This window comes from Gavia stellata, chromosome 1 (genome assembly GCF_030936135.1).
Source record: "Gavia stellata isolate bGavSte3 chromosome 1, bGavSte3.hap2, whole genome shotgun sequence".
NCBI classification, from domain to species: domain Eukaryota; kingdom Metazoa; phylum Chordata; class Aves; order Gaviiformes; family Gaviidae; genus Gavia; species Gavia stellata.
Genome location: NC_082594.1, coordinates 148,094 through 158,329, shown reverse-complemented (window position 1 = coordinate 158,329; position 10,236 = coordinate 148,094). Strand labels below are relative to the sequence as shown.

At 59.1% G+C, this 10,236-nt stretch overlaps 1 protein-coding gene across 1 annotated transcript in view; it reads right to left on the bottom strand.

The window, feature by feature from the left end:
* Positions 1 to 258: 258 nt before the first annotated feature.
* The window catches only part of DCHS1 (dachsous cadherin-related 1), a 47,797-nt gene continuing 37,819 nt past the window's right edge, over positions 259 to 10,236 (bottom strand). The window contains 6 exon segments of the mRNA XM_059815516.1: positions 259 to 3,440; positions 3,704 to 3,842; positions 4,651 to 4,937; positions 5,452 to 5,582; positions 6,901 to 7,055; positions 7,236 to 7,447. Coding sequence (XP_059671499.1) covers positions 826 to 3,440; positions 3,704 to 3,842; positions 4,651 to 4,937; positions 5,452 to 5,582; positions 6,901 to 7,055; positions 7,236 to 7,447 — 3,539 coding nt within the window. The 3' untranslated portion in view covers positions 259 to 825.

Sequence of the window (10,236 nt, the reverse complement as noted above, 5' to 3'; positions counted from 1 at the left end):
CCCAGCCCAGGCCCTGAGGAACAGGGCTCTCCAGCAGCTCTGGGAAGGAGATCCCTTAACAGGGTCACATGCAGTGGTGGGAGGTGGAAGGGCTCAAGACACCCCAAAGGATCTCCTTTCCCCCCCACCAGCCATGGATAGGCAATCAGAAAGCAGGCACTGCCTTCTCCTCCCACCCCATCTTGGCCTGGGTTGGGTGTCTCCTTGCTATCAGGAAGCAGGTTCAGCCATCCCAGTCCCTGCAGGCAGCATGGGCAGACTGGCAGGCTGCTGTGGCTGTGCCTGCTGAGCAGTGCATCCCTGCCCTCGGAGCATTCCTCCCCAGCCCTGCGAGCTCCTGCGGGGAAGCGGCCAGCGGGCATGGCTCAGTGTCCTGCTGTACCCCGGCTGCTGCGTGACTCGGGTTGAGTGGTCGGGGGGAAGGGCGGGGTCTGGGGTCTGCGGTCTGCAGTACCCCCGCCCAGCAGGGCAGGGAGCACCCATTTGCTCCCAGCCTCTCTCAGAGCACAGAGTACCGTGAAGCACCATCCTGCCACGTGCTGATCTGAGACACCATGAGCAGTACAAGGAACCATCGCCCTGGGGTGCTGGCACTAGGATCAGCAGTCCGCAGGGCATCAAAACTAGCACTGAATCTGCCAGACCACAGTGAGTGACAGGAGCCAGCAGCCCCAAAGGACACAGGAACTCACAGCCCATGGGGGCCCTGGGCCAGGCAAGGTGCTGGGAGAGCAGGATTAGCACCCATGCAGAGCAGCCCTGGGCTTGGCCCTGCTCCTGACCCCACGGCTGCGGGGTGGGGTGGAGGAGTCTACGGGCCCAGGTCTAAATCCTGAGCTCGGCCTCCTCGGGGGGCTCCAGCGAGTGCTCGGCACTGATGGTGGAGGCAGAAGGCCCCTGTGAGATGCCAAAGGGCGAGACCACGGGGGAGCGGGCGGCCAGCGGGGACAGCGAGGGGGAGAAGCTGGGCGACATGGCAGAGGATGAGATGGAGCCCTCGTGGCTGATGGGCGAGCGGCGCAGGGAGGACGGGTGCGGGAAGGTCCTGCCAGCCAGCGGCTTGGGAGGCACAGACTTGGCACCCGGGTGGGCCACTGAGGTGATGAGGGGTGGGGGGTCGATGCGAGGCTTGGGCTCTGCCTTGGGCTTGGTTGGGAAGGGCTTGCGCAGGGAGCTCTCATCCTTGAGGCGGGCAATTTCTGTGAAGACGCTGGCCAGTGGCTGGAACTGGGGGCACCAGTTCAGCAGGTAATCCCAGTTGTAGCTGCCGCGGAGCTCCTCGTCACTGGCCACAATGGCGGTGAGTGAGCCCTCCACGGAGGGCTTGCCATCCTCCGGGAAGGCATAGTCCTGGGGCTGGGAGGAGACGCTGAGGCCACAGCGCACGCCGAGGAAGGCGCTGCCTCCCCCATCCTCACGGTACAGCTGTGGGGGCGGCCCTGGCAGCAGCAGCCCGGAGCCCTTCTTGCTCTTGAACCACTGGGCACTCTCCAGGGCGGCTGGCTCACAGGAGATGTCGGAGAGCTGGTCGGCATCTTGCTGGATGCCGGAGTCAGGGCCGCGGGCGGAGATGTGCTCCTGCATAGAGGCCGTGATGCTGGCCACGCGCGGGTACTCATTGATCATCCGGATCTCATCGTCCTCAGCGGCTTCGGCGGAGCCTCGGCCGCTGGAGTGCGAGGGGTCCAGCGAGCCGCCCCTCGTGTAAGGCCCTGCCGACTCACCCCCATACCCCGGCAGGGCCTGGTGGTAAATGTGCTCACCGCCGGGAAGCGCTGGCTCCTCACGGCCGAGCTTCTGCAGGGAGCCACTCTGCACGTGGCCCAGCGGCCCATCCCCCTCTGGCTTATCACGGCCCCGGCGGTGACGAGAGCGGACCAGTGCCAGCACAATGGCCACGGCGGCCAGCACCACCACAACCCCCAGCGAGGCAGCCACAGCCACCAGCAGCAGGTTGAGGTCCGGAGCCAGGCCAAAGGAGGTGTGCGTGACGTCGATGGTGACCTGCGCAGAGGCTGCGCGGGAGGCAGGCAGCGGGCTGCGTGCCTGCACCTCCAGGTTCATCTCGCGTGGCTCCCTTTTGGCGCGCCCGGCCCCGGCCTGGGGCTGGCTGTCCACACGCAGGTAGATGGTGCCTGTGGTTTGGTTGATGGCAAAGTATGGTGAGGGCTTTGCTAGGGAGTACAGTACGACGCCGTCAGCCCCCTCATCCTCATCTGTTGCCAGCACCCGCCCGATGCTTTGCCCTTTGCGGGCACCTTCAGGGACCTCGAAGTTGAAGGAGGGGCTCAGGAAAATGGGATCATATTCGTCCTCCCCTGTCACCAGCACCCGCACGGTCACCGTGGCAGAGGCATTGCCAGCATCAGTGGCCCTGACTAGGAGCTGGAAGGCTTTGGTTCGTTCATAGTCAAAGGTAAGTCGGGAGCGCAGCTCCCCAGAGCTGCTGTTGATGGCAAAGGCATCCCGGCCCTCTGCCATGCCGGGCTCCCCCACTGGCTGCTCCAGCACTGTGTACCGCAGTTCTCCGAAAACACCAGTGTCTGCATCGACGGCACGCAGCGTGGTGACCAGTGTGCCAGGAGGCAGGTTCTCCCGCATGCTGGCACTCAGCACCTCAACTGGGAAGTATGGCTTGTTATCGTTGACATCCTTCACCTCTATGGCTACAGGTACCAGTGCAAAGTGCCCACCCGGCACGTCTGTGGCCTGTACCACAAGTGCGTGCAGTGCCTGGGCCTCCCGGTCCAGGGGCCGTGCCAGGCACAGGGCCCCTGTGCTCTCGTGAAGCTGGAAGAGCCCATGCTGGTCACCTGAGCTGATGCTGTAGTGAACGTGGCCGCGGGGCCCTGAGTCAGCATCATGGGCCACCACGCGCAGCAGCTCTGTGCCAGGGGGTGCGCTCTCGCTCACTGCTGTGCGGTACTCGGCTCGGGTGAACACAGGTGGGTTGTCATTGACATCCTGCACGGTGACGAGCACAGGCACTGTGGCACTGCGCTGCGGCAGGCCCCGGTCCGAGGCTGCTACAGTGAGGTTGTAGACCGGGATGGCCTCAAAGTCTAAGGGCTCCACAAGCACCAAGACACCCTGTGTGCGGAGGTGCCCCCCTGCCCAGGCCACCCGGCTCTCCACCTGAAAGGCATTACCACCATTGCCACTGACGATGGTGTAGTCGAAGCCAGCATTCTCCCGGGAGAGGTCGGCATCACCTGCCTCTAGTGTCAGCACAGTGGTTCCTGGGCGCAGGTCCTCAGGGACACTGGCATTGTAGCGTGGCACCTGGAAGCTGGGGCTGTGGTCATTCACATCCAGCACCTGGAGCTGCACTGTGGTCCAGGATGAGAGGCTGGGAGAGCCATGGTCACGGGCCTCTACCACCAGGTCCAGGGTGGGCTGGCTGGCATTGAATTCCACCCGCCGGATAGTGAAGAGAGTCCCTGTGAGGGCACAAAGCCACAGTCAGCACGGGGGCCAACAGGGAGACGGGAAGGGTGTTAGGGTTATTGGCTGGAGGAACAGGTGTCCAGTACATGGCAGTGGAAGTGCTCGATGGCCACACCACCATGTCTGCCTCACTGGCCACCCCAGACAGTGACCTGGTGAGGGGCTGAGCCTGGGCCAGCATGGGGGCACCTCCCTCTGCAAGCACTGTCAGAGCAACCCACAAGATGGGCCCCACACAGCAGCCAGCCCCACGCACCATTGCTGGGGTCAATAGCGATGTCAGGGCTGGGCACAGCCAGGTGAAAGGTGACATCCCCGTTGCTCCCCGAGTCTGGGTCGGTTGCGCTCACGGTGAGAATGATGCTGCCTGCAGGCGTGTGCTCCGGCAACGTCACCTGGAAGAAGAGGAAGCCCCAGTCAGCGCCAGGTCCCCCATGCGGGCGCCTGTTCCCCCTTGCCTGGAGCCAGCCAGAAGTGCTGGGAGAAGGTCTGGGGCTGGCCAGGGCAGCAATACCCAAGGTGACTGAGCTCATCACTAGCCAGGGCCTTCCCCACCTCTGCACCAGGGCCATGGCTGTCACACTGAGGGGGCCTGTCCCATGTGCACAGCGCCTATCCTTGTTAGTGTGACTCCCAACCAGCTTCAGCATCCAGTTCCTGATCCTTTTCTCTACTTTGCTCCACTATTCTGAAGAACTCTTTAATAGCTGACATTTGCTCCACCAAAGGTATTTTACACAAATCAAAACAGCTATCGTCTTTTTGGTGCGCCAAACAGCATGTGCAAACAGACAGTTCCATTGGTCTGTGCCCTTGCAACCTTCAAGCATTTCTGTGGATTCCCAGCTTCTTGCATCTCTGCTCCAGAGATGCAGTACGTTGCACGAGTCAGCTTTCATCCAGCTGTGATCTGCCTATGGGGCCCCAGGCCATGTCTCGCCAGAAACACCTGTCCATCTCCCACCACTTCTGGCCTTCCCACTGTTCCCACCTATTCCAGCAAGTACCGTCTGCATGCAGTTGTGCAGGCCCACAGCTCCTGATCCCAATGCTACGTGCCTGGTTTCAGCCTCCTGTCCACACCCCAGTGACAGCTCAAGGGGATCTCTGTGCCTTGCAAGGCCAGGTGAGCCAGGCAGGAGCAGCAGAGGGGCTCGTGCAGCATCCTGCCCACACTGCCTGGCACACCTGTGTGCACGGTACCTGATAGAAGCCCTGGCTGAAAGTCGGTGCGTTGTCATTCACATCCTCCACAATGACGGTGAGGTTGGCCTCAGTCTCATGGCGGGTGTCAGAGGCACGCAGGGTGAGGGTGTAGTGGCTGCGCTGTTCATAGTCCAGTGGCCCTGTCAGGGCAATGCGTCCCCCATACCGCAGCACACTGAACGTGCCCACGGCATCACCATCCAGCGTGAGCGTGTAGGAGAGCGTGGGTCCTGAGTCCACATCATTCCCGGTCAGCTGGGCTATCTGGGTGCCCAGCAGCGTGTCTGTGGAGAGGCGATGCATGAGCAAGCAGCCCCATCTCCTTGGAGAAGACCTGGCTCACATGGTAGGAAATCAGCTCAGTCCAGAGCCTGAGCACTGGGAACAAGGGGGAGATGCTAGGGGTGAAGGCGAAGGCCTTGGGAGCTAGGCAGGGCAGGTCAAGTCTGGCACAGGCACAGGGCACACAGGCCAAGGACAGAGAGCAGGCAGGGCAGGTGTGTGCAGCCAGAGCCCCCACCGTGCGGGCAGAGGCCAGGGTTGGGTTGGGAATTCAGCTGGTTCCCCCAGGACACAGCTGCAGCATAGGGGCTGTACAAGCCCCAGCCCCAGGCTGTCACAGATGGGGCAGTGCCAAAGAGCTCAGGGGGAGCTCAGCCAGTGGGTCAGCACAAGCCAGCCCTTGGCAAGGGAATGGACAGGCCTCTCTGGGGGCTTCTCCCTGACCCACAGGTGTCCATCGCGCCTCAACTCTTGCCATTGGTGACGCGTTACCTCATGGGGCTGAGCTGCACTTACTCTCTGGGACCCGCACCTCCCAAGGAAACGGGATGGTGGGGCTATTGTCATTGATGTCCATCACCACAACGGTCAGCGTGGCAGAGCCCACAAGAGGCGGCGTCCCTCTGTCCATTGCTGTTACCACCAAACTGTGGGCAAGCACAAGGGCACAGCACAAGGTTCACAGACATGTGGCCATATGTGGGAGGTAGCAATGCATGCATGCACAGCATCTGGAACATGTCGGGGGGGGGACCGCATGTGTGCACAGGGTTGGAGTGTGTACATGTGGTAGAGGAACTGTGCACAGCATCTGGAGTGTCTGGGGCAATGGATATGTACAGAGCATCTGGAGTGCATGTGTGGGGCAGTGGATGTGTGTACATCGAGAGTATGGTGGGGCAGGGCAGCAGATGGATGCACATCTGAGGTGTGTGTTTGGAGGGCAGTGGGTTTGTGTCCAGCACCTGGAACATATGAGCAGGCAGTGAATGTGGGCACAAGTGTGGAGCATGTGGTGGGCAGTGTATTCATGCACAGCCCCGGCATGGGCACATGGGACGAAAGATGCATGCATGGTTGGAGGCTTTTGCCAGGGGAGGTAGTGGATGCACCCATAGCATTTTCAGTATGTGCAAGGGGCAGGTCTCTGGAACGTGTGTGGGAGATGATGCCAGCAAAGCATGTTGTGGAGTGCAGGGACACAAGCATTTGGAGCATATCTGGGTGCTGGGGAATGCATGGAGCCTCTTTGTGGAATGGTGATGGGTATGTGAATGGAATGAATGCCCTAGGCCTCCCTATGCCTGGGAAGAGGGGAGAGAGACATGTAGCCATTGGAGCATGCATATGGGGGAGAGAACATAGCCTGGGTGGGGTGGCAGAAGTTGTTCCTTGCATCTGAACCATGCACGTGAAAAGGGTAGGGGAAGACTTGAATTCACCGTGTGTAGTGTTTGCCGTTATCATATATATGTGTGCCTAGACTGGATGGACAAAGTCTAGAGTGTGTGCACATGGTGAGGGGCCCAGAGGACCTGGGCTGAATGCAGGAGGACTTGCAAGAGGGTTCAGGGCAGTGCATAGCACTGGGAGCGTGTGTGGCAGGGCAGAAGGGTGCAATGAATGGGAGTGGGAAGGGACTGAGCATATGTGGTCTGGATTAAGCAGGCAGGAAAGGGAATGGATGCAGCCACTGAAGAGTCCACTGCTCCCCTCACAATCTTCTCAGATTTGCAGAGACTGGGCTGAACAGAGCATTGGCTCATCTCATGGCCATCTGTCATGCCTTTGATACCGCTTGCTCCCCATGTTAACACTAAGCCTAAGTTCCTGCTGTTTGGCAAAAACATTTTACAGACAGGGCTGAGACTGCTTTGGGTGGCACCAAGTAGCAGGCTTGGGGATACTGCTCCACAGCTATGCCCCCCTCATATCTGTGGCACAAGTTTGTCTGTCTCCACTCACCGGGTCTGGGACCAGATCTCCCTGTCCAGGATGGCAGCCGTAGTGATAGTGCCAGTCTGAGGATCGATGTGGTACAAGCCTGTCATTGGCAGGGACTGGTTGATGGCATAAGTCACCTGCCCATTCGCTCCCTGATCCAGATCATCTGCCAGGACCTGCAAAGCCACATGAGAGGTTCAGCAGTGCAGTTGTGGAGCCCTGCAAACCACAGCCATCCAAGGCTAGGCCTATCTGTAGGTGCCAGCCCCAGGCCCATGGCACAGCCCCCCACCCCTCACCCCAGCGGAGAGGCAGGCTGGCGGCCCAGATGTCTCTGTTTGTGTCCCCAGTGATACCTGGATGACTGGTGAGTCATAGCTTTGTGACTCCCAGATGAATGCCACGTAGTTCTGCAGCTGGAAGCGTGGCAAGTTGTCATTCACATCTTGCAGGTTAAGGTTTATGGCCATAAAGCCAAAGGAAGCTGCTGTCTCTGCCTGGACCACAAGGCGCAGACGGGGGCTGGCCTCGAAATCCAGGCTGCTGGAGTCCTGAACTGAGATGGCACCTGGGAGCAGGGAAACAGCAGGAGGGAGTGGGTGAAGAGGGGGTGAGGGACACACCAGTACATCCATCCCTAATCTTTTCTTTTGTTCCCTTGCACTCAGTCCATCCCGCTGCTCATCCATCCATTCTCAAACAGACAAAACAAACACACTGAGCACTTCGGAATCCTCTCCAAACTGACAGCCTTCTCATCAGTCCCTGTGAGCTGCCCTGGGTGATAAATCCTGCACCTTGCTCATGCATTCTCATCAAGCATGCAATAGTCCTCCCACTATGGAGACACCATCTGAGGTATGACCAGTTTAAAAAAACCCTGCTCCATGTCAAGCCCCATTCTGCTACAGAAGCTCATCAAGCTCCAAGCCAAAGTCACCTAACTGCAGCTATTAGTCTAGGTCAAATCCTCACAAAGACACTGTAGGAGCTGCCAGCAGTTCTCCTGCTAGGGGTCTGAGGACACACATCCATTCTTATCCTCCTGAGCCACTGTGTACCTGGACTTTCGTAATGACAAGGTATTGCTGTCCCGCCCAAGAAGGTGGAGGACATCTAAAAGGATATACTAAAATGACGGGCAGCATTCCTACACACATGCATTCAAATGTAATGAGGAGGAACTGTGCTCCTGTGGCTGAATTCTTGCCTTGGGGAGTCCTGCAGAGCCTCACTCTTTCTGCAGCCTGTTTGAGCATCTACATGCAACCACCAGGTGAACCGGTCAGGCGATAGGGATGCAGTATCAGGCATCTAGAACAGCTATGTGGCCTTGGACAAGCTTAGCTCCTGCATAAGAGCTCTGCTGCCAGCTTTGCATGATCACATGAGTTCCAATGCACACAGCTGAAACCAGGCCATACATCCAGGAATGGAAAGCACATATTACAGCTACCAGCATAGCAGCCTTGTTTGGAGAATGGCTGTGTCCTCACCTCCTGCAACCAAAAGGCTGGGAGCTGGCTGTGCTCCCTTGCCCCTCTGGCACAATTTGGCTGCCAGAGCAGGCCCTGCCTCCAGGGCTGGCTTGGCCCAGAGAAAATACAAGGAAAGCAGTCAGCAGCAGTCCGCTTTCTGAAGGGTTGTTCCTGCCTGGGACAGAAGCAGCAGAGCCTGAGGTGCCACAGTATGGGGCTGAGGATGCTCCTGTGACATTCCCCTGCTCTGACAGCAGGCATTTTAGTATGCTCTCCAATGCAAAACTCCCACACAGCTCCTGTGGACATCACCTCTGGTCCTCCCTGGAGAGGAGGTAAGCCTGGGGATGGCTGAAGACAGTCATGGACTGGTGCCCATGCACTGGCCCATTGTCACAGCAGAGCTGAAGGACAGGGGCCCAGTGTAACACTGCTTGGCAACTGGCACAGGACAGGAGAGCAGCACTATGCCAGCCCCCCTTGGCCTCCCTCACTGTGGTGCTCCAGCACCCTGTACCCAGATGCAGCATGCAGCCCCTTGCCCTGGGAGAAAGCAGGGCAGTGCCTCAGAGACAGACAAACGGGACTCAAGGATGGACATGTTTTAAGGGAAAAATCCTGTATTCTGGGCACTTTGCCCGAGGGAAATGTTTCTTCATTGAGATGAAGTGGTATTGCCACAGCAACCGAGGTGCAACCAGGACATGTCCAGCGTGTTCTGAGAACCACTGGCACACAAGGCTTGAGCAGAGACAACATGAAGGGCTGTGAACGGACAGGGATCACAGGGCTGGGGGGGGGGGGGAGGAGGATGTGATTCTGTGACCCCATCAGGCCTTGCAGCAGCACAGCATGGCAGCTTGCCATGCAGACCAGTGTCACAGCCACACATGGTGTAGCAGAGCCCTGCTTATACTACCCAGGGCAGCAGGGAGAGGGCACCTCTCTGCATGACTGTCCTCACGGGTCTCAGCACCCCACACTGGGGAGCACGGTCCCTGTGTGCAGGGTCTGGCTGCAGACCTGGGTGGAAAAGCAAGGGGGAGGAGAAGGGCTCTGTGAGGTCTGTTCCAGCTGTGCTGTCGGCACAGGGTTTCAACTGTGAGCTGCTGCAGTGGTGCAGTCCTGCACCAGGTCTGCTCAGGGGCGGACCAGTGAGCAGATCCGAGCAGTTGCTGTTCTTGCACCGCCTGGCTCTGAACTGGCCAGATGGGACAAAGCACAGCTCTGGCAGCCCCATGGACAGCCTGGGAGTCACTTGCGATTGCTTTCACCCCTAGGCTAGAATGCCAGCCATGTAAGCTTTGGCTGAGAGACCTGGGTACACATAGGCGCATGGTGACTGCTGGCTCAGAAACCTGGGTGCTGGCTTAGGGACCAGACAGAATTGGCCAGGGTGCCACCCTGTCAGCACCTCCTTGACAGACGTAGCAGCTTTGGCCTAGCTCCATAGATATGAAATGCTCACTTCGGAATGGCAGCTTCAGACAGACACGCTCCTATGGCAGTGTGCAAAGGCTGCCCCTTCACAGGCAGCAGTCCCTGGGACTGAAAGCATGCAGGGGAGCCCTGGGCACAGCGGCTCTCCACAGTCAAAGACCTCTGTGAGCCTGACTGGAGTTTTAGTACACCTGCCCGTTGACTCTGAGTTTCAGGAGCTGCAGAGTACCAACTCCTGAGCTCAGTTTGGGGTTGGGGGTTACTCTTATTGGGTGCTGGCATGCACCAGGTGACAGAGGAATTGCGGTCAGGCTGTGCACATGGCTTCATTGCAAGGTGGCATCAGACCCTCTGGGACAGCCAGGGTGCAGGCAGTCCTGCAGGGGCAGCTCAGCGTGGTGCTGGCTGGCTGCCATGATGCAAAGCTGCAGCAGGAAAC